This window comes from Cnephaeus nilssonii (assembly GCF_951640355.1).
Source record: "Cnephaeus nilssonii genome assembly, chromosome: 6".
In the NCBI taxonomy this organism is placed as follows: domain Eukaryota; kingdom Metazoa; phylum Chordata; class Mammalia; order Chiroptera; family Vespertilionidae; genus Cnephaeus; species Cnephaeus nilssonii.
The window spans coordinates 31545926-31573438 of record NC_137077.1 but is presented as its reverse complement, the minus strand read 5'-3'; the positions used below and the strand labels follow the sequence as shown (position 1 = coordinate 31573438).

General features: G+C 36.9%; 1 protein-coding gene across 7 annotated transcripts in view; it reads left to right on the top strand.

The window, feature by feature from the left end:
* The window catches only part of SOX5 (SRY-box transcription factor 5), a 950952-nt gene that overhangs the window by 834350 nt on the left and 89089 nt on the right, over positions 1–27513 (top strand). For all 7 annotated transcript variants that reach the window (XM_079773594.1, XM_079773592.1, XM_079773591.1 and 4 more), the window contains one exon: positions 7348–7433. In XM_079773594.1, coding sequence (XP_079629720.1) covers positions 7348–7433 — 86 coding nt within the window. The remainder of the gene's footprint in view (positions 1–7347; positions 7434–27513) is intronic.

The following is a 27513-nucleotide window of genomic DNA, read 5'->3' as shown; positions in this document are numbered from 1 at the left end:
AATCCTAATATATAAAAACCCTGGGTCCGTCACATCCACAACAACCAGAGGCTCAACCAACTGGAAGTCAGTCCAACCCAGCACTGACTGCTGTGGCTGCAGGTGCAGTGACCCAGCACTGACTACTGAGGGGGCTGTGAATCAGGCCCAGAGAGAGGCCTGAAGAGAGAAGCAGGGTCTGATCTATAGCCTCTGTGGCAGCTGTTGATCAGCACTTGCCTCTCTCTTTCTCTCTGGGCCTGGCCAGCAGCCATGCCTCCAATTTCTCTCAAAGCCTCCACTGGGGCTGCTGATCAGCCCCGCCTTTCTGATCAGGCCCCATTGATAGGCCCAGAGATGCTGACTGGCATAGAAACCAACTAATTAAAACCAAATCTGGGTGAAATGTGAGGAGCCAATGGCTTCCTAGGAGACAGAGCTTTTGACACTGACTAGCATAGAAACCAACCAATCAGAAACAAATTGGCCAGCAGAGGAGAGCAGTTGGGGGCGAGATCAGGCCTGCAGGGGAGGGCAGTTGGGGTTGATCAGGTAGGCAGAGACAGTTAGGGGCGATCAGGCCAGCAGGGAAGGGCAGTGGAGGCGAGATCAGGCCAGCAGGGGAGGGCAGTTGGGAGCAATTGGGCCGGCAGGGGAGCAGTTAGGTGTTAATCATGCAGACAGGGGAGCAGCTAGGGGGTGATCAGGTTGGCAGGCAGAAGTGGTTTGAGGCAATCAGGCAGGCAGGCCTGTGGGATTGGGCCTAAACCGGAAGTCAGATATCCCTGAGGGGTCCCAGGTTGGAGAGAGTGCAGGCTGGGCTAAGGGACACCCCTCCCAGTGCACAAATTTCATACACCAGGCCTCTAGTACATATATAATAGCTAGAATAGTCTTTTTAATTCCCACTGCCAGTCTTTTGTTTTCTCCAATTCACTTAAACTCAAAAACATTTACATGTGGCTGTATGTGGCAAACTTTTTAAAAAGTTTTTATTGATTTTTAGATAGGAGGGGAATAGACAGATGGAAACATTAATGACAGGGAAACATAGATTGGCTATCTCCTTAACGCCTTCCTACTGGGGATTGAGCCTGCAACCGGACATGTGCCCTGACCAGAATTGAATCAGGGACCTCCTGGTTTATGGGTGGACTCTCAACAACTAGGGCACACCAGCCGGACTAGCAAACATTTTGTATTAATTTTCTAGGGTTTCCATAACAAAATATCACAAACTGGATGGCTTAAACCACAGAATTTATTTTCTCACAGTTTTGGAGTCTAAAAATTTCATCTGGAGGCCTCTTTCCTTGACTTATAGATGGTGGTCTTTCCCTCTGTCTTCACATGGTTGTCCTTCTGTCTGTGTTGTTTGTGCCTAATCTCTTCTTCTTATAAAGAAAGCAGTCTATTCGAATTGGAGCCCACACATAGGACCTCATTTTACCCTAATTATCTTTTAAAGACCTCATCTCCAAATATAGTCACATTCTGAGATACTGAGGGGTAGGACTTCAAGATATAAAATTTGAGAGGGTGAAAATTCAGCCCATAACATATGTGTAAAATCATTTAGCTCGTACAAATATTTCATATACACATACATACATACATACATTTGCACATACATATATACAATATGGCATGTGCATAAATATACACACCCACACAGTTCACCCGTGAACAGGGCAGGGATTAGGGCCCCTGACACCAGGCTGTTGAAAATTCTTATATAACTATTGACTCCTCAAAAACTTAATTTACCTTGGTATCCATGAAGGATTGGTTTCAGGATGCCTCATGGTTATCAAAATCCACAGACACTCAAGTCTACTATATAAAATGGCATAGATCAGTGTATACAATCAACCCTTTGCATCTTCTGACTCCCAAACAGGTATTTACTGAAAAAATCCACAGTCAAGTGGACCTGCACAGTTTAAACCCTGTTGCTCAAGGGTCAACTGCATATATATCCAAAGGAATGATAATTATATTAATTTTATTAAGTATACATTAATGAACTTAGGAAATGAAGAAAGATAAGATTCTAATATATGCATTTTTTAATGTTATGGAATAGCCCAGATTTTAACCAAAATGAGCCTCAAATGTATGTATAATACTTAATTTGTTATTCACAATTAGATGCTAGTAATTTGCAAGTGCTCAAAACACCTATGCAGATGTTTGCTATCAATCCAAATTTATGAGTAAGTCTTTATCCCTGGGTTCCAGGATCATGTTTAAGACCTCTTACCACCTAACTTCTTTAATGATACTTGTTAAAACTTCATTTTATATCCATTGCTGTTTCATATCCAGATACCCTCAAGTCTGATGTAAAGTTCCCAACTTCCTGCCTTCAATCTCTTTTCCCTCTATTCTATCTCCTAATCTGTTTTTCTCTCTCTCCCTTCAGCATGTCCTAGTCAAACTTTGACACATTTCACCTTACCTAAAACATTTCTCCTCCCTTCCAACTGCAAATTTTTGAAGGCCAAGCTCACCATTATTTTTACCTTTATTCTGTAAAGAGAAAAGTTTTCCCTTAACTCCTATATGCTCACTGATAGTCACTACTGTTCAAATAAACACTTAATTAGAAAAGATAGCTGTGTTTTAGAGACCAAGTTTTATTGTGTTTTGTTTTATTGTGTTTTTTTTTTGTCTCCCACAGTGCCAAGCAAATGTCTGGTCACATGGTAGATGTTATAAGTGCTTATTAATTGATTAATTCACAACAGGGAAAGTAAATTAAATGAAATGAATTATCACTGTGAAGAGCTCCAAAGCCTCTATACTTCTGCTGTAGTTAATTTTAAGATTATATTCATTAAGTGAAAATTATAAATGAATTATATTTTAAGTACTTAAATTGTCACAACTAATAGCTGTATATAATGTTTATTTAGGCTTGTGTAAATACAAATTCAGCATTTAAACATCTAAAATTCCCTTTACTTGATAAATATTAAAAATATCAAATGTAAGTAAATTCCTATCATGTAACATCAGTCACGCCCCCTTATCATTGTTTTTTCCTTATTTACTGGTTCTTTCTCTTTGGCATAGAACCATGCTATAATTTTTACAAGTATATGCCTTTTAAATAAAGTTTTATTGATCATACATCCTTCATAAGCTACTGTAGAACACCTCATTGCAACTGTTAACTTCAGCCCTTCTCAAATGAATACATATTACTTGCGGCTCTTATTAAAATTTTAATCCTAACTCAGAGCTTATGTCCTTGCTGCTTTAACAAGTTATCTCAAAACTTAGTGACTGCACAACTGGTGTGGCTCAGTGGTTGAGCATCTACCTATGAACCAGGAGGTCACGGTTCGATTCCTGGTCAGGGCACATGCCTGGGTTGTGGGCTTGATCCCCAGCGTGGGGCGTTTAAGAGGCAGCCGATCAATGATTCTATCTCATCATGATGATTCTCTCCCTCTCCCTTCCTCTCTGAAATCAATAAAAAAATTTTAAAAAGCAAACAACTTATTGGCTTAAAACAACAAACATTTATTTGAACATAGACTTGCTAGGTACTTCTGGCTCAGGATCTTTCTCATAGCTGCAGTCAAGGTCTTGGCCGGGACTGTAGTCATCTTCAGGCTGACTTGGGGAGGAATCCACTTCCGAGCTCCCTCCGCTGGCTGCTGGCAGGCCTCCTGTCTTTGCTTGCTGTTGGTCGACAAGATCAGTGCTTTGCTCCATGAGTCTCTCCAAAGAGCTGCTCACAACATAGCTGCTTGCTCCAAGATACAGAGAGAGGGTAGAAATGGGAAAGAGTAAGCAAAACAGAGACAGACACTTTGTGTAATTTATTCTCAAAAATAGTACCTCATCACTTTGGTGTTCTATTTAAGAGGAGGGATTTACACAAAGAGGCATTGGGAGGAATTGGGAGGCAATGGGGCTCCATCTTAGAGGCTGCCTGCCGCTGTGGATTTGGGATGGAGTCTGAAATGCTACATTTCTAAGAAACTCCTAGGTGATGCCAATGTTGCTCTTTAGTGGCTTTCTTTCAGTAAATACGGCTCTACACTTTATGCCCCCAGTTTCTTAATTTCAATCATCCTGTATTGATCACACTCACTCCAATTATGTTTTCTCACTATCTACTCCCACTGACATTGTCCCTGTTGAAGTTACCAATGATTTCCACATGACTAAATTCAGCATTTAAAAAAATAGATTACTCTTTCGGAAAATCTTTCTTGACTTGGCTTCTGGAACACCAAATTTACATTTCTCCTCCGTTTTTCTGTAGTTACCTATCTCGCTGACCCTAAATGTTAGTGTATCCCACAATCCAATCAATCCTTGACTTCCTTTGTTTTTATTGCTAACTTCAAAATGATCTCATGAAGGGTTGATTATAGCTTTACATTCCAGATATGTATTGACCACTCTCAGATTTGTCTCCTATGGGGATTTCCCCCCTAAAATCCTGGCATGTTTATCAAGTGCCTCAATGAACACCCCTATTTTGGATATCTAATAGTAATGTCAAACTTAAGATGTTCATATCTGAACTCTTTACCCCCCCCTCCCTTGCCTTTCCTCTTAACCAGATCCAGACTGGCAATCTTGCTTCTCATCCATGTTTGAAAACCCAACAACAAATAGTACCACTATACAATCACCTATTCAAGTCAAAACCCTGGCAGTCACCCTTGAGTTTTCTCTTTCTCACATTGTAAAAAATCATTAGGTTTAATCAATTCTGCCTCTTTATCACTTGACTTTCTCCACTCTCCAATCCAACATCATCACCCTGGTCCAGATCATTACTATGTATTATATTATACAGAGTTGTACATCTTTTTATTATTGATTGTAGCTTCCAAACTGCTAGCCCAAAGGATTTTACACAACTTGTCTTTTTTCCATGCCCATAATTTTTGTTTTGTTTTTTTAATTTTTTTTATCCTATGGGGTAAAGTTTAGATTCTTTAAAATTGTTTAGAAAGCTGTATAAAATCTGGCCCCGGATTCCCTCTTCAGTACCATTTATTTCTACTTCCCCTGAACTTCAGCAATTCAATGACGAGGATATGATAAAACCCTTCCATTTGACTCTGTCTTCATGAAAGTTGTTTCATTGCTGGAATGCTCTTCCTTCCACTCTTTGCCTGGCTAGCTTTTATTTCATTCAAGTTTTAGATTAAATATCACTTCTTCCTAGAGGCTGTCTTTTACCTCTTAGACTAGATTTGGAGCATCTGCAATGTAGTCTATAGTGTTATATACTTTCTTAACAGTCATAATATTCTATACTTATTTTTATATTTATCTTTTTATTTTGAATTATCATTTGCTCCCATTAAGCTCTAACATTTGGGAAGGCCAGGCCAGCAGAGGTAGATTCAGATATTGGTATTTTGAAGCCTGAAACATACTTTGGGGGGCCTCTTTAAGAATAAAAATATATACAGCCATACATAAGTGAAAATTGTATGTTCACTTATTAAAAGAAATTCCAACAAAGTAGAAATTTATGGAAGCTGACAAATATAAAAACATATGACCCTGTGCATACACTGCTAGGGGACCTCCCCAGAATCCCAAAGAGTAAGCCTCATTAAATTTCAGAATCCCAAAGAGTAAGCTTCATTAAATTCTCATAATCCCAAAGAGTAAGCTTTATTAAATTCTCAGTAAATACACCTGTGCATATTAGTCTTCTTTCTAGTGTCAAGAACAGTGCTTAACAACAGAGCAAGTACTAAATAAATATTTTTGAATGAATATATTAACTGAGTTATTGTCAGGTATATTGTTCATACATTTGACATTCAATAAGTTTTTCACAAATTGGATTTTCAATACATGTTTTATATATTAGAAAATTGTTTTATAGTTATTATTTTTAATTATTTGCTGTGTTCATATTCAAATACTAATAATGTATATATCTGTTTGCATACATTTGGGCTCTATGCAAAATGTCTGTTGCACCTCTGCAAAGTGGAAAAAAAGTTTTGTATCAAAAATATACATTACTAGAGGCCCGGTGCACGAAATTCATGCACTGGGGGGTGTGGGAGTTCCCTCAGCCTGGCTTGTGCCCTCTTGCAGTCTGGGACCCCTCCCTCCTCACCACCAGCCTGCTTGCTGCTCCCTACCGCTCGGCTTGCTGCTCCTTAGTGCTGCCGTGGAGGCTCCTGGCACCACTGCTGCACTCGCCAGCCATGAGCCCGGCTTCTGGCTGAGCAGCGCTCCCCCTGTGGGAGCACAATGACCACCAGGGGGCAGCTCCTGCATTGAGCGTCTGCCCCCTGGTGGTCAGTTTATAGCGACCAGTCATTCCACCATTCAGCCGATTTGCATATTAGGGTTTTATAATATAGGATAATCTTCCTTATGTGTATATATGTACATGTGTGTGTCTATATCTTTATAGGTCATATATATTAAAACGTTAAGGTTAATTTTTAATTACTAAGATTTACTTTCTTATATGTTCTCACAAATAGAAACCTTTGGGAAGAAACCATTTTCTGTTTATTTTTATAAACATTTGTCTGTGGATAATAAAGGTACCAATATTTTATGTAACTTAAAAAGTACATTAGGTCTGGCTAAGCGTCAGCCTAGGATCCAAGAGGTCACCAGTTCGATTTCCGGTCAGAGTTGCTGACTTGATCCCCAGTAGAGATGTGCAGGAGGCAGCCAATTGATGTTTCCCTCTCATCGATGTGTCCATCTCTCTCTCTCTCTACTCTCTCTCTAATATATATATATATATATATATATATATATATATATATATATGTGTGTGTGTGTGTGTGTGTGTGTGTGTGTGTGTGTGTGTGTTTATAGTGCATTAAATGTTTTCTTTATTATGAATGTGCCCACAAGGCATTATTAAAGTGGTTACTTGAATCATAAATTCAAAAGATAAGCTACTTGGCTTAAATCTTTAGAGTTTAGTTTGTTAAAACAGAATTAAGTTTGTTAAGTCCCTTTTATAATAATGTTTTATAATAACATTTCAAATTTGTTGAAGAGTTGGTGCTCATATCAAGATTGTCAGGTGTGTGCATGCGGGTGTGTGTGTGTGTTATAAAGTGCAACCCTCTGATCAATGCACACTTTTTCCTCCCATTTTTCTAAATACATCATGAAAAAAGGATGAGGTTTCCGCCTTAATTGCTTGTGCCTTTTATTCACATTCCTCTCTCAGCCAGAATTGTGAAAAGAGAGTTAGTAAAAGGCTGCACAATAGAGCTTTTCATTAGGCCTCAGCAAGGCACACAAAAGAAGGCTTTTGGAAAGAGTGAATGCATGAGTTTAATTTGCAGGTGGAGAGTAGATAAAAGGTGCTGACGCCTCTATTATTCTCTTACTTAGGTGACCCTTACCCTGTTCAGCTGATCCCAACTACCATGGCAGCTGCTGCCGCAGCAACACCAGGCTTAGGCCCACTCCAACTGCAGGTAAGTCAGGAAACAATATGGCAGATACAAAGGTTAAGTAAATATCGAAAACAGCTATTATCCTGTTAAAGCAAAGTAAAACTGACTAGTGATATTTGTCTCACACTTTTTTTGTTTTTGAATTTCTTTGTGCTGATCCTCAACCAAAAGTTGAGATGTTTCTTTTATGTTTTAGCCCTGTTTTATGTACTAAAGATCACTTATTGTAATTTTGTATTGCCTGGTATGACTTAACAAAATGAGCTGTAGTCTTGCTTTGGTTACCATGTGCCATAATTTTGTCACAGAATGATCCTCATCAAGACTCAAAGAATAGAAAAACCTACAAAAACTATTCAAACAGGTACTTATGGATCAAGGCAACTTAACAAAAACTACATTTTAAAATGTTCAAGATGCCCAGTATTATTGAAGTACTCTATAGGTCTCTTTGTTATCCTGCTAATGCCAGCTCAGTTGGGGAAGCGAGGGGAAGTAGACCAGATAAGCAGGTGCCTAAATGAGCACAACTGTATTTAGACATTCCAATTAAGACCTTTTATACATATCCTTATATATCCAAGAATGTCAATGATAACTTGAGTAAATGACCAAGTAATTTTGGAAATTTTGTCTCTGAGTTTGAAAAGAATATCAATAAAAAATCATATTAAAGGGATCTTTCATTAACTATTTAAATCTTTGAATCAGCATCCTGCAAAATCTTTCCTAGTTTATGTTGGTTGTTATGGTCTTGATAGTTATGGAATTAGTAGGAATTGCAGATCATCTGATGACAGGACTAGCCCCCCCTTTTCAAGAAGTCTTATATTTTTCTTCGCCCAAAGGACACAATAAGCCTGTGAAGCCATATATAAAGCACTGGTGCTTCATAAAATTAAATCCTATTCATGAAAGTGCATTGTCATGATAGATAATCTTAGTCAGTGAGGAGAACTATAGTTTTATATTGCGGCATCAAGAGACAGATACATATGGTCAACCCAGGGGATTGTCAGAAGACCTGGTGGGTTTCTGAAAACCCAGTTGAGCCTCACAGGAGGAGCTGAGGCATATTATGTTCCACAGGGGTTAATAACAGTCAATCCTATTTTACCTTTTCTGCAAAAATCTGCAGTGTGAGTGTCTGTTTCTTTGAGCTGGAAATACCTTGAGAATTGTTAGAACCATGGGGCCAATAAAAGTAACATGACATTTCTTATGCTTTGAAATGGCATCTGTGAAATAGCTACAATAGAAAAGTGGTGGTAATAGGTAAAACTAAAAAGAGTAGTGGAATTAAAGGAAGAGGGAAGATCATCCAGCAATAGGTTTGAATGTGAAAAAAATAAGAGCTTTAGAGATTTAGAATGTCTGCTTTCAAAGGATGTTAGACATTCTCTTTTCCTTTCACCATTGGGTTAGTGGTAAACGTGAGCAAGGGCGAGATGGAGGCTTCCCTATGTTTCATTGCAGGATTCTTGTAGAGTAGCTTCCTTAGGCAATCATCCAAACCTCTTTTCCTGTAGAGATAGTATTATAATATTTGACACACATTTTCATTTCCATCCTTATCACAATACATTCCCTTAAAATTTAAAGATATAAATTATTTTTCTTTATCAGAAAACAAGAAAAAGGACACTAAACATGCTCACTTTTACTTTTAACTATAATTTGATCTATAAACAGGAGAAGAATTCTTTGTATAAGTGGTATTGTACCCATATGAGTTTTAATTAGGATCTCAGTAAATCAACACTGGCATAACAAGAAAATTAATAATCTAAAACTCTGTCACGGTAAGCTATTAGCTACTATTAAAACACACACACACACACACACACACACACACACACACACACACACACACATACACACACACATTTTGCTCATGATTACAAAATGGAATTCAAATGCAGACACATCCTAAACTTTTATCATGGCTGATAGTCTAGCTTTTCTTTAAAGTGGAGTGACTCTTACCTTTGCTGGGATGCTTACATCAGTTTACTCCCTACTCATATTCCCGACACTGGACTCACAGATCCCTGACCTTGACTTCAGCTTTCACCAGAGGTACAAAGTGGACTGTAATACTTCCCCTCCCCTGCTTTAAAATAGCATCCACATTCTTCTCCACAAACCTGCCCAGATGGGTCAGAGAAAAGCTAACCACCATGCCTAGTCAGACGTCCTATCTTAACCCTTAGCCAACATTGACCCTAACCTTGGGAAGCTGTTTCCCAGAGGTTTCATCTCAGTGGAGTATAATGTTATGAGGCAGTTTTAATTTTCTCCAAACTCTGTTTTTAATTATACTCTGTTAACTCTCCATTTCCCATCCCTTAACATGCCTTGAGTACCCTCCATCACGTTCAAGTCCCTTGCAGTTACTAAGATTCTTTTTCAGTCATGAAGATTCAGTTCTAGACTCTGGTGCTAGATTTTATGTTCAGGCTTTCACAAGTATTATTTTAATTTCATTCTCATTGTATACTACTTTGTGTTATATATTAATAACTCCATTTGACAATGAAGAAAACTTTGGGTCACAGAGTCCAAAATCCATGAGTTTTAAACCATTATATTTGCTTCTCCAAATACAGGTGATATTATATTAGCACTGCCCCTCTTAGGACATTTGCTAACACAGTAACCTGCTAATCAAATGATAACAATGATGCTGATTAATTGGCACTAATACAAATACTTTTTATGAATTGTAATACTGAATAAAGTAGCAGGATTCGTAATGACAGCTATCTACTTTGATTTTTGCATTTTTCATTTCCTACCTCTTTATATGGATTACAAGGTGTCCCAAAAATGTATACACACTTTGAATAATTATAAAGGTAGTGTTTATTAAAATATATTTCATTTTCAAAAATGTAATGAAATCTTCAGATATAGTGTGTATACATTTTTTGGGACACCCTGTATTTTCGTGTGTCAATTCAAGACTCTCTTTTTTAACAACTAGATCTAAGAAGGGACACTATAAATATATTCCTGCTCATGGTTGACTTTCTTTACCTACCATTTGTATTTCCCCTTGAAATCATCTATTGCATAGAACTCATTGTTCATGCTTGGGTAATATTATGTTAAGTAAAACCCATAAACAGAACCTTTATTTAAAAAAACAATAAAGATAAGAACAGTTAATTTAAAAGTAGAGCAAAATGACATGTTTTAAATTAAACCACCTGTTATTAGCTAAAAATTATTTCTTGTTCTTAGATATAATAATGAAATATTTACCATGCAATAAAAATACTTTACATTTAAATATCACCTGTGTAATTTTAGGTATAGTTAAAATAGTCTAAGCATTGACTTATATTTGTTTTTTATAGAAAAAATGACTTATTTGGATTATATTTATAACACATACAAATCAACATTTTACCAAGGCACCATTGTATTTATTTCTTTTATAATGAATATCTGTCTTTGTCTCTTCTGCCTCTTAAGTCTTTCCTGAACTTCAGATGCATATGGCCAACTATTTATTGGCTATTAGTTTGCTATTCAGAGGAAATTTATAGATGTTTGCCAACACCAGAAACAGAACAAAATAAAACTCACCAATTTTTTTCCTTGCTCCAAACCACTCATTCTCTGGTCTTGGCAAATAGCTCGATTCCATCCATTGCTTAACCCAAGAACATGAGAGCTATACTTAACCCCTCTTCCTCTGTACCTACTCATTCTTTCCAAATACTAAATACATCAAGAATCCATCTATTTGTTTCCTTTGTTATTTTCCTTTGTAATTGTCACACTTCTTGGTCCTGCTACTCTAATTTGCTTGCCTGATTTACTGCCATAGCCCCTAAACTGGTCTTTCTGTCTCCATCTTGCCTCCTTCAATGTACTCTCTACATTAGTCAAAATGATCCTTTTGATTTTAGAAAATCTGATCCCATCCTCCCCTTACTTAAAGACTTTAAATGACTCCCTGGTGTTATCAAATTCTCTCTCCTCTCCTCTCTGTGGAGTCTCCTCTTCCTGGAGCTTTACCAATATTTTTTACCAAGCTGACTCTCACTTATCCCTGAGGTTGCAAGTTAAAACGTCATTTTGCCCTGACCAGTGCAGCTCAGTTGGTTGAGCATTGTCTTGTGCACCAACAGGTCATTGGTTTGATTCCTGGTCAGGGCACAAGCCCAGGTTATGGGTTCAATACCTGGTCAGGGAGTGGACGAGAGGTAACCGATAGGTGCTTCTCTCTCACATCAATGTTTCTCTCTCTCCCTCTCCCTTCCTCTCTCTGCAAAAAAAAAAAAAAAAAAAAAAAAAAGTTAAAAAAAATAAAACTTCATTGGTCTGGATTAATGCAGCTCTTATGTTCCCAGAGCACACGGTATTTTCCCTCTCACATAGCACTTTGTAGAATATATTTTAAAGCCTACTTTCTCACCTCTACCAGATGGCAAAATCTATGAAGTCAGTGACTCACTATCATTTGCACTTAATCAAGTGCTTGAAATATTTTATGGACTCAATAAATATATATTAAATGAATGGGTGAAGAGTGAATCTTAAAATTACACTTTCAATAAATTATGCATCTATTAAGCTCAACTAGCTATTCTGCTTTGTAATATTGGAATTAGCTGAATATTCATGATTAGTTTCCTATATAAATTTATTTTTACCCTTTAAAAAAGACAATAGCAGAAATACAAATATCAAAAGCATTAGTGGCTCATGGAAGAAAAAATTAATAGTCTGAATTCAATTCAATAAGATATACATTAAATTTTTTTAAATAAAAAAGTATTCTCATTTAATAAAATAAAAGAGACTTACGAAAACATTATATGCCATTTTTGGCACTATGGTATTTAAGAAATTACTTTTGCAACTATTTTAGTCCATACTGACTTAGCTCCCCCCTCACGAGGCTCTTTGTGTCCTTTGACTTGCTAACACATGCTTCCACCTTAGAGTTTTACATCAGCTGTGTCTCTACCTGAAAGGCTCTTTCCTCTGCCTGGAAGACCAATTATCTAGTTCAAGAATCTGCGCTAATGTCATCTCCCTGAGGCCTCCCCTAACTAACCTATTTAAATCATAAAATAACCTTCCCATAAATATGACTCTATTCTTCTTGTTCTGCGTTCTCTTTATAGCACTAGTAATCTTCAAACATACTATATAACTTATTTATTAGGTTTCTTATTTACTGTCTGTTCCAAATATTCTCTAAGCTCCACCAGAACAGAAACCATTATACTTTTTGTTGGTATTCATTGATGTATCTTAAGTGCTCAGAAGAATATCTAGCAAAGAGCTGGTTCTCCATACATACTTATAAAATGAAGGAAACTCTTATGAGTTAATGGTCATAATCATTTTTAATCAAAACAACAAAGAAATATATGCTTAATTTCCTGAACAAATTATATACATTAAACACCAGGGAACTTTCATTTTTTCAGCTCCGATTAGGAGATTCTTAGTATGTGAGAAATCTCGCTCTCCTGTTCATTTCTCCCTTTCTCTTATCATAACCATGGGCTACTTCATAAAGAATGTGTTTTAGCTTTATTAAAGTTTATGCAATTCCTTTAAACTCAGATTTTATAAAAAGATCAAATATCGCAACACTGATTATTCCTATATTGTTTGTTAATGTATAAGAATACATAACAAACTATGCATAAACATATGAAATCTGAAGGTACTTTTGACTCAGTATGTCTCACCTTGCCAATATAACAGTAAATTAAACTATTTCTAAATAGTGGAAGGATGTATTATAAAAATTATAACTAGCCAATTAGCAATCTCATGTAATTCATTTACCTTCTTTTTCTTCCTCCTCAGCATTTTCTATCTGTTCTGCTTCCAACTATTCTTTTCATCTAAAAGCCAATGATGCTTTTGACATTTGTTCTTCTGATAGTGTCTCTTTTTAAAGAATGGGGATTCATTTATATAGAAACACTGGTGCCCCAGTGCACGGATTTGTGCACATTGAAAGGAAATTAATTAGAAGGTAGCCAGCAGGGCGGGACTGGGCAAGACAGGCCAGACATGCCTGGAGCCAACCTTCTGTGGTCCCTCCCCAGCTGGCTGCACCTGGGGCTGCACGCTATGGCTAGAAGGGCGTCTGCGGAATGAGTGGGCTCCCTCTGGCAGGTGGGGTTCCTCTGCCTGGCCTGCAGGGATTGGGTCGAAACTGGCTCTCCAACATCCCCCGAGGGGTCCTGGATTGTGAGAGGGCCGTTCTCCTCTCTGGTTCTGGGATGCGTCACCCAAGAACTGCTACTGCCAAGTCACTGCAGCTCAGCAGCTCCTGCGTTGAGCATCTTCCCCCTGGTGGTCAGTGCGCATCATAGTCTTTTATATATATAGACTAGAGTCCTGATGCACAAAATTTGTGCAAGGGGCTCAGCCCTCGCAGCCATGGCGGCTGCCTTGGCCCTTGCAGCCCTGGCTTTGTCCGGAAGGTCGTTTGGCCATCCAGTCTAATTAGCATATTATGCTTTTATTATAATAGATAATCTAGCTTCATTTTAATATTAAAAAGTGAGTATAATCCTATATAATAAAGAGCAAATTGACCGTCACTCCAACACACAAGATGGCCACCCCATGTGGTCAAAGATGGCCGCCACAAGATGGTCTGCAGGGGAAAGCAGTTGGGAGGGACCAGGCCTGCAGGGGGGTGAGTTGGAGGGAACCAGGCATGCAGGGAGGGCAGTTGGGAGGGACCAGGCCTGCAGGGGTGGGCAGTTGGGGGGGGGGACCAGGCCTGCAGGGGAGTGCAGTTAGGGGTGACCAGGCCTGCAGGGGAGCTCAGTTGGGGGGGACCCAGGCCTGCAGGGGAGGGAAGTTAGGTGTGACCAGGCCTGCAGGGGATGGCAGTTGGGGGGGATCAGGCTGGCAAGGAAGGGCAGTTAGGAGTGGCCAGGCCAGAAGGGGATGGCAGTTGGGGGCGACCAGGCCTACAGGAGAGGACAGTTAGGGGCAATTGGGTCAGCAGGGGAGCAGTTAGGCATCGATCAGGCTGGCAGGGGAGTGGTTAGGAGGTGATCAGGCTGGCAGGCAGAAGCGGTTAGGGGCCATTAGGCAGGCAGGCAGGCGAGTGGTTGGGAGCCAGCAGTCCTGGATTGTGAGAGGGATGTCCAACTGCCCGTTTAGGCCCAATCCCACCAGGATGTGGCCTAAATGGGCAGTTGGACATCCCTTGAGGGGTCCCAGATTGGAGAGGGTGCAGGCTGAGCTAAGGGACACCTCCCCCCCATGCATGAATTTTGTGCACCAGGCCTCTAGTTATTTAAGAAAAATAAAGTTACATCCTGAAACTTTTGGACTTTTGTGACTACATGAAATTACTAGGATTACCATCTATTTCTAATTATAAAATCAAGTAATGGCAGCAATCCATCTAACATTTATTTCTCACCTTCATTGTCATTAATTTGCATTTGACTTGATGGGCATCATGACATTTTTTAAATAGTAACAGTTTCAGGGTAGTATACTATTTCTAATTTTTAACAAGGCTTCTAAGATTTGAAATTAGAAGGAAATATTTATCCACTTATTTCTCACTTTATAAATACTATATCTGTGTTGGCCAAAAGATGGTTGCCACCTGTTATACCTATAGGAAGCCAAACATGTTGACTCTAACCAATGATTAATAGTTATAAGCAAAGAAAAAAGATATGAATTCTTCTTGAGTTGTTATATTTTACTCAAAATAATCAAGTAGCATTCATTCAAGAATTTTATTGAATTAATTAACCTTTTAATAGCTTTAGTTGGATTCTTTTTAAATCTATAATAATATTTTGGAACATAGACTCAACCTTACAAGCTGTCATAAATCACATGGAGCTGCAGTTTCCATAACCAGTAACGTCAATAATATACATTTGCTGGGATAGAGGAAATGAGAGATGACGTGTGATCTCAGTGGAGAATGAATCATACAAAATATCAACTGAAATCAATATTTTTCATAGTTATCAAAGGCCTATGGAAGTCAGTGGAAAGGGCTTAAGATTCTATCTGATAGAGTAACATCAAGGTAGACGTGGATGAAAACTGAAGTTCATCTTTTTATCAACCTTGTACCAGTCTCTGAAAGAGGTCAATAATTATGACAGGACACAGATAAATGCTTCATAATTCCTAGAGGACTAGACTCTGCCTTTATGTTTCTGACCAAGAGAAAGCCCCAGAAAAATCAATAAGGGAGAAATAACCACATGGAGAGGTCTAGATGTGAGAATTTTGAACTTCTTATTGAAGGAATTACTTACAAGGATACGTACTTGTAAAGCAATTATCTTTCCCTACCTAGATACTCTACTATTCGGTTTAATTTTTAGATCATAGTCACTTCCATTCAGGGTGAAAAATGATCACCTGCGCCTCATTTCAGTGGCAACCCTGGTGTGCTGTTTGCTGTTGGACTTCTGTCTGCATGAGTGGGTTTCCTTGCAGGTTAAAGAATGAATCCCCTCTTTTCCTCTCCCTTCAACCCTGAGCCTGCAGGGCAGACAGACAGAAGCACACATATGATTAATACAGCACAGCTGCAAGTGTAAGTCATTTGCATATGTATTAATAGAGGCAAAAAAACCAACAACAATTAAATTATATACAGAGACATTCTGCATACTAAAGAACATATGCAAATAGGCCTGAAAAAGTGCAGCCAACATTTTCTCTGACTTTTCCAAGCCCATATGGGCTACAGTCAGAACCCAGCCGTGTTCAAGAATCTCCTTTAAGAAAGGACCTGCTAGGAGCTACATCCATAGTTATTACCACCCCTAGGGCTCCCGGGAGCTGTTTGACATTTGAACAATGATGGCAGTACAAGCAATGTCTTTTTCATGTTATTTCTGTATTTGCTTGTTTCCGGTAGCTTTATGGTGTCTCAATACATGCTAACAGATACATCAGTACACGTGTGCTTTTCCACAGTACCTGCTGTTATTGTAACAACCAATCAAATAAATGGTAAATGTCAAAATTAGATTTGAAGTTCTATCGTGTTATATGCTAAAGTAATATAAATATTTGTCAGTGCCAGGACTTCTGGTCACAAGGCCATGCCCATTCCTTGATGGCATTGCATCTTCTCTTAAGCAAAACATTGTTAGGTTACCCTAAAATGTTTCTTGGCTAATCATTATACATAAAAGTATTGCTATGCTCAAGGCCAAGAAGTAGCAACAATACTGATTTACTGAAATGGTAAAAGTGTAAGTTTTTCATGTTATTAAGCAAAATAGAACTACTTCATTTTCTAATCTTGGTTCTATATGAAAAGAGAGAGCAACTAATATTCTTCACATTCACAGATTGCATTTATATTAAACATGTGTTCTTCAATTTAATTGTACCTTTCATTTATATTATTAGTATCCTTTAATGTATTTAAGGAATGTGTCATGAAGACGAATTCAACCTTGGTTATAAACTTTTGCATAAATAGAAGTTATCACCTTAACAGGACCAGTAAGAATCTTGAGCCTAGAGTCCAAATGAAGACAGGTGCCCCTTAAGAGAAACAAATGCTGAGTGTGTTTTTTTGTTTTGTTTTTTGTTTTTTCATTATTGTTGCCAGAAAACTGTTGAATATTATCCATGAATATTATCCATTATTTGTATGGCTAAGTCTCAAATCATGCAAGTGGAACATGTAAATTGCATTACATACTGGTGAACACAGGGCAACGTCTTTGTAGTTAATTTATTACATACAGAAAAATGTAGTCTCTTGGCAGGGGATAATTAGAGGGAAGATAACAAAAAGACTAAAGTGAAAGTTTTTATTCTATTAAGACATTATCTTTAGATTATTATTTTATTACTTAGTGAGAGTCATTATAACCTAATGGTTTAAAGTGTGGGACCTGCAGCCTTAGATCATGGTTCTGCTATTTGCTAGGTCTGACTTTAGGCAAGTTACCTAACCTCTCCATGCCTTAGTTTGCCTGTCTGTAAAATATGGGTATAATTGATATTGTGAGGATTAAATGAGATAATATACATAAAGTGTTTAGAGCAATAAAAGTATTAATTACCATCATCAAATACCATGTGCTTGGTATTATTAGTTGGTTAATAAATGTCATTAACTGGTATTAAACTTATTTTTTATTGCCTAAAGGAAGTCTCTCAGATTACAATGTAGCAGGCGTTTTCTCTGTGGATTTATTTTTCAGGGCAGCATCTAAAGCAAATTAGTAAAATGGAGGCATATTGTCTTATTTGTGAGGAAATAATTTTCTTCCCCTATGTAGCATAATTTTAAGGCCCATCACAGGAATCTATGTGAGGCAATGAGTTTACTTATCAAAAAACAATTAAAACAACAAAAAAACTGACTATGTGGTTATTTGAAGCCTAGTGCTCTATATTTTGCTGCTGTTCACTCTTTATCTCAATATTTATATCTACAAAATAAAAATCATGCCTCCAGTTGAGTCCTGTTTTTCCATTGATATGATGCAAATGAATTGTCTCTATGAGCTGCCTGCAACTATTCTAAATAAATATTTTATAAAATGTAAAATGTTATTTACATAGATGCTTTTCATGTGATGTACATTTTTAAATAATGTAAGAAAGATTTTCCGACATAAACCTTCAAAGCTTACTCTGCCTAGAGTGTATACTAAGGCACATGTATCTTATTCTATTCCTTTAGAATAGCTAAGCTATTTCTCATATAAATCTGAGAAAATTTATAATTTGCATTACTTCCTAGTTTCAAACTTAAATGGGAAAGCAAGTGATTTTTATAAACCCCATAATTTCCTGGAATTTTATTTACGCAGCAAATATTCTTTGTAGCTATTAAGCTAAGCATAAGGAATGCAGATGAATCAGTTAGGAATACTTGGTGTCATAGAAGACCTCAAAATTTAAGAGAATGTATTGAATGTGAGTATGAGATAGAATTTGAAGAAAGTCATACAACCTCCTGTCCTAACAAGTATAATTGAAATGGAAAGGATCACAGAGACTGTTAAAAACAGTTGTTTCAAACTATTTTAAAATGGTACCCCAAACAGTACCATTCACTTTTACTTCTTTCGACATTGACTTCTACTGGCTAAGCGTGTTCAAATGAAAGATTCTGCTGCTGAAACAAAACTAGAAAACACAGTACTACTTAAAAACCATTATTCTATTCCAACTCCTTAATGTTATTGATGAGGTAATTTAGGCTCTAAGTAGTGACCTGGCTAAGTCAGACATTAACAGAAATGTGCCTGAAATTTTAGCAACTGAAAGCTAAATCTAGGCTTTTTCCCATTTTCCCATGGTTTCCTTAAAAATAATGCAGATGTTTATATATATGTATACATCATTTTTAGTTGTTTTATATAAAATGAGGGGGAAATTGCTATTTTTGCATTTAGACTGTTAAATTAAGGATGAATAAAATAACGGGTGGGATTTGCATATTAGTGACAATGGCAACCTCCTGGATTGCTTTCATTTTGCTGAGTTCAGTGATTGTGCTCTGGGAATTAATTCTTTTGTGAGAAGCTATTGAAAGATCAAGGAATCCAGAAAACAAAACAACAGAGAAGCATGCTGTTTCATATCTATTTTGTTCATAGAAGGTTCAAAGTGAGATTGTTTACATCACAAGTCTTGTTGATATTTCATTTGCTTCTTAGAAGAAAGATAGTATTCAAAGATGATTATATAATCATGCAGATGAGATTTTACAGTCATGAATGAACTGTTCTGAGACCAAGGAGAAAATCCACATTTCAATTTTGAGTTGTTTGGTTGGCCAGGGTCCTCACGAGGGTTGAAAATAGAGCCCCTTTCGATTTTTTCAGATAAAAAGCTTACACCAGCCCAGCATATTTCAAATTTGCTGTTTCCTGTGGAAGTTTCTCAGTATTGGCTTGCCAAACTGAAGGCATACAAAGAAAGGGAAGGAGGGACATGAACTCTTACTTACTCTATCTTTTTTTTTTTTAATCCTGACCTTTCCTTTAATGCTGCACTCTTTCTTTCTTACCCAATTGCTCCTTGGTTAAATAAAGTAGATGGGGAGAAATGGAGTAACAGACTTCAAATATGCTCCACAATGATTTGTGTCAATGAACATTGGACTGGCATCATTCATGCCTCCAACATGCAACAATATTCTCTTGCTTTTGCCATTACTAGAACTTCAACACAGATTGAAAAAAAGTGATAGTGGTAGTTAAAATCACAATGACTTCCATTTTGGAATAAGGTAGAATTATTGAAAGTGTTGCCCCTCTTATCTATTGTAGTTGCTTTAAGATAAATTTCCATCTGAGCCTTAGCTGTTGGATAGAGCATCGCCCTGTGGACTTGAAGGATCCTGGGTTCAATTCCAGTCAAGGGCACATGCCTGGATTGTGGGCTCGATCCCTAGTAGGGGCTGTGCAGGAGGCAGCCAATCAATGCTTCTCTCTCATCATTGATATTTCTATTTCTCTCTCCCTCTCCCTTCCTCTCTGAAATCAGTAAAAATCTTTTTTAAAAGATGTTTCCTTCTGAAATTTGACCCTACTGTACTCTCCATTTCTTTTCATTCAGTAAGAGTTACTGGACCATCTTGGCTTTTATGACATTGAGGATTATTTGTGAAAGGAGCAAACTTTTCTCTTTGAAGGGAATGTCGTGTGTTATTAGAAAGTTGTGTTTTGTTATAATGATGAGAGTTTTCCAGCAAGGATGGCTAGTTAGAGCACAATACAGGTAACCAAAGCTGTTGGTCTATCATGATCCCTCGAACCTCCCAAATAGCTCAACAGATGCACCTTAAATAATGGTTCTAGTCTCAGCCTGCCTCTGAAATGATGTGTGAGTCTGATCTCAAGCCATTTAACCTGGCCAGGACACAAGTTTTCTTATTTTTAAAATGCATATAAATAGAGCTGTCCTACCTATATATATCAGGGAAGAAGGGGGAAAAAATGAAGCAATATAAGCTCTAATGAAAGTAGCCAGGAGGAGACTTTACAACTTAAAAATGAAGTTCTCTGATTGATGGGTACATTTACTCATGTGCTGTCAAAGAAAACATGAGATAAGGGAGATGAGGCAATTATTGATCTGAGGCATTCAAAAGAAATACTTTATGGACTTGAAAATAGTCGAGCTAACTCTGAAGATTCTATTAGGAAGAAAGTTTTAACTATTCCCATTACATCTCCATGGAATGAAAAGGACAATGCACGGGTCAGACCAGTGCTAGGTTATCCAATAGGCAACATAACAACAAGAAAAGAAGAGCTATCTGGAAACAAATAACAATTGACATAAAATAGCTTATAGCAGTAATTAAAATGCTCTGTAATTTTGAATTACATAGTCAACTGTTTGGGAACTATAAACTTTTTGTCTATAGGGCTGCCAAGGGTTTTAAAATATGAACCTATTCCCCTAAAATCTAACTTTCTGTTCTTAATTTTAAAAAATATTTCTCTCTCTCTTTTTCACTTTTAAATCTTCCTTTTTCTTCATTTAACGTTTGATTTGTTTTTTGTTCTTTAGCTACCCTCCTCTGTTAATCCTTCTCTACCTCTTCCCCTCTTCACTTTTCCTCAATTTTTTCTCCTCTCTCTTGTTTATCAAGTTCTGAGCCTCTAGCTACTTTATTTTTATTTTCCCACAATTGTGAAAATAGAGGAACCACCTCCTTTAGAAATATTTGCTTTTGGTGAAACATTTATAACAGTAATCCAGATATGAGCAGATGAGTCAAGAGTTGAAAAAGGGACTACCAAATGGTAAGGAGTGGAAAATATATCTGGCTTTTTTTTTCTAAATATCATTGATAACATCCTAAATGACCTTAGAGATACTAGCCTAGAGGTGTTTTCATTCATAGTTTTATCTTCTCTATCCTATATAATAAAGATGTAATATGCAAATGGCCGTTACACCATGAAGCGTAACATTAGACCAAGTAACGACCGGATGACCGGATCACGGATCAGCAGGAGGGTGGGGCAGCGAGCTACAAGCAGGTGGCTGAGAGCTACAGGAGGGCAGGAGGGGGCAGGGCAGCGGGCAGCAAGCTATGAAGGGTGGGAGAGGGGGGGTGCGGTTGAGCTACAGAAGGGCAGGGCAGCGGGCGGAGAGCTATTTATGTCAGAGTTGTTGAAGTGTGTATGTGTATGTGTGATTGCATTTTTTAATTTCTAAAAATAACATATAGTAAAATTGACTACCTTTGGGGTGAACAATTCTATGAGTGTTAACCACCACTACAATCAGAAAACAAAACAGTTCTATTATCCCCCCAAAATTCCCTTTCATATCCTTGGTCTCTTTGACCACCTCTCCTCTGCTGCCCAGAAAGTCTAAACCTGGCTTACAGAACAGCTGAACTGGGAGAAGCCAGCTGTCTTACAGATTGATTGGTGTTCTTTTAATCTCTCCATTTTAATATGGCTTTCAGCTCTGTCTCTCATCCTTGAATCTACCATTTCTTTGTTCATACCATAGGGAGTAAACAAATGGTTTTCTACCTATATTAATTTCTCATCTTCTAAGTATTTAATTGTTGCTTTTAATTTTACTTTTTAAGTTTTGATTGTGACCCAAAACTTTAGTAATTTTTATTAACCTTCCATCGAGTAATTGTTTTATCATGGTAAAAAATACACAATGTAAAATTCATTATATTAATTATTTTAAGTGTACAGTTCAGTGGTATTAAGTGCATTCACATCTCCAGAACTTTTTTATCATCTCAAACTGAAAGTCCATACCTATTAAACAGTATCACCTGATTTCCCCACCCCTCGCTCCTGTTAGCCACTGTTCTCTATGAATTCTCTAGTAGAGGTACCTCATTTAAGAGGAATCATACCATATTTGGCCTTTTGTGTTTGGATTATTCATTTAGTGTAATATCTTCACATACAGCATGTTGTAGCACATTTGAGAATTTCCTTCTTTCTAAAGCTGAATAATATTCTACTATTTGTATATACCAACTTTTGTTTACCCATTCATCTATTGATATATATTAGGGATGTTTTTACATTTAGACCATTATGAATAATGTTGCTGTGAAAAAGGATGTACAAATATCTGTTTCAGTTCCTGCTTTCAAGTATTTTGGGTATAAATCCAGAAGTGGGATTGCTGGATCATATGGAAATTCTATGTTTATTTTTTTTGAGGAACTGACATAATGTTTTCCACAGAGACTATCCCATTTTACATTTCTACCAGCAATGCACAATGGCTTCAATTTCTCCACATCCTCACCAACCTTTGTTATTTCCTGTGTGTGTTAATAATGGTTATCCGAACAGGTGCGAAGTGACATCTCATTGTGGTTTGCATTTCCCTGATGATTAGTGATCTTGAGCATCATTCTGTGTGCTCATTGGCCATTTCTATGTCTTCTTTGGAGAAATAGAAGGAAGATTCTTTTTAATAGAACTTCTAGAAATTGATTTCTGGATATTGTTTACTTTTACATTGTTCTTACTTGAGGTGGATATTTAATTACTATTTGTTGACTGAAAGAGGGATAAATGAATAAATGAGTGAACAATAAGTACTGTCTCCCGTTATTGTCCAGAGCATGTGGGTCTCAATAACTAGTAGATTTACTACCTGGGAAAGGCTCCTTAACTTTGCTAGGCTACATTTTTATAATCTATAAATGAGGATATTAATGCCTGCCCCATAGCATTGTTACACAGATTAAATACTATGTAAAATACTTTTAAAACAGTGACATATCAACATGAAACTTAAGCTTGCTAATAAAATATGTAGTTAATATTTACAATTATCTAATATATTTAAGTTTTATAAGACATAAAATGCTAATTATTTGTGGGGTTTTTGTTTTGTTTTGGTTTGGTTTTATATTTCTTGTTTTTTTGCTGTTCATATGTTAGGAGTACCATCTCAAAAATCTAAAATATTTTTAAAGAGTATATGTCACAGGAACCAGCTCAATATCTTTCAAGAAATATTTATTAGCTAAATTAAAGAATGATGAATGAATGAATGTACACAAACATACATATAACTTGAAGTTGCATTTGACCTCTCTGGGTTAAAAATTTTACTAAGTGACTTTTCCTATTACTCAGAGTGAATCTAAAATATTGTGTTGCCTCAAACTCTATTGGATTGATATTTAATGAACTCGTAAGTCTCTGGTAAAGTATTGAGTTAAGGGAAAGAGCAAAAATTGGAGGGTTTTTGCCTTTTTAAAAAATTTGTTTTGATGGCTAACATAAACTAAAGGTAACTTTATCTGAATTTTGTGTCTTTTTTTTTCCAAATTAAATTTTTGGCATTAGTAGCACCATATATCTTATTCTCTGAATATAAAATAATAGTAGTAATATCTACTAATTAATTTGATGAAGCTGTGGTATGGCATTTATAGAGGATTTTTTTAACCCTTCAAGTTTGTGAAAGTGTGATATACTAGAAAAGTACAGGATCAATGGTAAGTCAATTTGGTGTTGATTTACTTTAATGGGTTAGTTGTCCCAATTATATGAGAGGAAACGCTACTGAAAATGTGTTCTCTCCACTAAGGCATTTTCACTTTAAATAAGATTGACTTTATCTTCACTTTTTTTAATCATCTTTTTTTTTCCAAGCTGACTGAGATCTGAAGTTGATGTTTACATACTGACTTCAACCAAATGTTGAAGTGTAGGGTCAGAAGAGGCATAAGAGATGATCCAAATATAAAAGAGAAATGTTAAGATTTTTTAAAAAGCTAATTTGTCACTTCACTCATTGCGTATGAACTGAATAGACTTCTAACCCTTAAAATACTTTTCTCTTTTTTATTGCCTGGAATCTTAAGAGCTTTATCATTGCAGTCATAAAATGAAAATATACACCAAACCCTCAAAGGGCAAGTATGAAATTAAATTATATTTGGGCAGCTGTAACCTTTTAAAACGATCAGATTCCAGTTAATGTATTTCTTCCTGTTCCAAGTGCTGCCATGGTGTTTGATGGTGGGAAGCAGTCCAAAGGGCACTGGGAGATAATAAATTCACTGTAAATTTCACCCCAAGGCATGTCTCGATACACCAAGGCCTCCATTTAGCAAGGCTGACCTAAAACTCTTGTCACATCCAAAGGTCATTTAGGTTGGGGTTGGTGTGTTCCATCTATCTTTCCTTGATGTAAAGAGTGACAGTTGAAACAGGATTGAGCTCATAAACAGTCATCTGAATATGAAAAAGAAGCTGGCTTTGGATAGGAAAGGAAAGTGAAGAGAGAGATCCCTTTTACAGTAGGACTGGAAGATGCTGTGCTTTTGCAAAGTCAGGGGAGGGGTGACATGATCTCATGACCCAGTAGCATCTGCTTCAAAGCCACCATGAATTTGAAATGGGCATTACTTGATTTGCTTGATTTAGACTCAGGTACTCTTGTCTCTTGCTTTTATTGATATGTGTTTTCAAAGCCTGGGGTAACTTTTCATCATTGTTTTTAAAAGATGCTACTATTTCCACCCTCTTTTTTACTTTACAATAACAATACTTCTTTCTCCCTTTAAAATTGTTCTTTAGGATTAATGTATAAAATGATCCAGCACCAGGGAGCAAATTAGGAGAAAAATTGTTTTAAAGTAATAAAGCTTAATGTGGTACTGAAAAACAGTGATGCTGTTCTATTTCCCTCCTAATCATGTGCTTTTTTACTGTGGTAAATATGCATAACAATAAAGTTATGAATTTAATCATTTAACAACCTTAAACATTACAAAATGTGCAATCCAGAAGCATTACATCCCTTCACAATGTTTTCAGAGCTTCGTATTCATCCCAAATGGAAACGCTATACCCAGTAAATAAGAACTCCATGTCCCCTCCCCACCTTCCCTCAGCCTCTGACAATTTCCATTCCACTTTCTGTCTTTATGAATTAGGCTATTCTAGGTACCTCATATAAGTGGAATCATATAATATTTGTCCTATTGTGTCTGAGTTATTTTACTTAGCATGATGTTTTCAAAGTTTACCCATGTTGTAGCATGTATCTTTCAATCATGCACTTTGAGGAATGACTTTAGTTCTTTTAAGAACAATATTCATTTACAAATGTTAGAAACCGTGGATATTTGTTTATTCCTCACAGAAATTATAAGTAATACATCATGTCATATGGAGTAATATAAAACAAATACTAGATAGATTTAATGAAAGATTAAAATCTTGCAAGTCTCTTGGGGGAAACATTCAAAATCCTTTCATTAAGGAAGAGATCTCTGTTCATGGATATGTTCTAGGTTTCTAAACAGTGCTTGGCATGTAATAGGTGCCCAATAGATAAATGTTAAGTGACTCAATCAATTTAAAGCAGGAAAGCTGTAGTTACAGTTGTTGATTATTTCTCTGAATGATTCATTTTTTGTTGTTGTTGTTAATCCTCACCCAAGAATATTTTCCATTAATTTTTAGAGAGAGTGGAAGGGAGGGGGAGAGACAGAGAGAAACATCAATGTGAGAGAAAGACATAGATTGGTTGCCTCCTGCACACGCCCCAGATAGAACTGAGGTACATGTCCTTGACAGTAATTGAACCTGCAACCTTTCAGGCCCACGCTCTATCCACTGAACCACACCAGCTAGGGCTCTCTGGATGATTTCCATACTGTGTGAAGAATGTGTCCTATGCAATTGGAAAAGAAGCCTGTTGTGATCCAAGTTGCTAATGAAAGTCCAAACACATTGTAAATGCAAAGTGCGGCCAGCGTGTGTTTTTGTTATTTTAATTGATTTAAGAATAATGTGTGATTTGGATGGTGCAAATGGCTCCTTTTTAATATGTCTTATTCTATTTAAATGGTCTAGAAAAACCAAGTTTAGTGACTATGAATTGTAACCAAATATAGATTTTTTTTTAAAACATATGATTACATTCTTAGTATAAGTTATACAGGAAAGAGCAAATATTTAAATATGACTCAGAATGTTGAAAATTATAAATCCAGATTTATTCTACATTGAGATTGAATCAATTTTAAATCATGTAAGAAAAAGTGATTAGGTAGGTGTTACTTCAGTTAATAGTGGGTTGCAGGTGAACCAAACCCTTTCAATCACTTCTCCTTATTATATTTAGACTAATCTTGTGGAAATGCAAATCTAATTATGCCATTCCTCTTCTTAAGCTGTTTCAGCTTCCATCTACTTTTGCAAATATCTTTCCTACCCCACTGGAGCCGTACTGGCCTCCTCCCAGGACCCTGTACTTGTCCTGTTCTCTCCCACCACGAGGCTGTTCTGCCAGGACTTTTTCCTACTCCGTGTGTGTACTTTCACTTGCAGTAATTATATTTATAGGGAAGCCCTTCCTGATCTGCCTGAGAACATTATATATTCTCTTACAACACAGTGAATTGAGAAGAAAACCCACTGAAACAATGTTTTACTGAAAGTAGCCAAGAAGAAGCAGGGTGAAAATGCAAGGCAAAGTGGCCTCTTGAATATTTATCACTTCCTGCCCTACCTCTGCAGTAATATAGTTTTTATCAGAAGAACCCAGCCTCTGTCAGCAGCACTGTTAGAATTGCCCTCCTCAGGCTTGTCCAACTCTTGGACCCAAAGCCCCAGATCCTACGACTGTATTAAAATGACCAGAAGAAAGAACGTTCATAAAGCATAGAGGTTAAACATTTTAGTCTCTCTAAAAAGACTTGGATTCTAACCTCAGCTTTGCCTCTTACCTGTTCCTTTGGACAAATGATTTTTTACTTTCTCTGTCTTTCAGTGTCCTCCTCCAGAAAATACAAACAATATCTATTTCCTAAGGCTGTTGAGAAGGTTCAGAGAGATGTAAGCATGGGCCTGGCATACAATTACCATCCGTCTATCAACTTTAGCTCTTATGGTTACTTTTGCTGCTATTGTTATTATTCTGTGTCCATGTTTCTCTTGAAATTTAGGTTAATTTGTCTTAATTGATGTACTCAAATAATCAACACTAATGTTTTTGTTTTTGTTTTAAATATATTTTATTGATTTTTTACAGAGAGGAAGAGAGAGGGATAGAGAGTTAGAAACATCGATGAGAGAGAAACATCGATCAGCTGCCTCTTGCACACCCC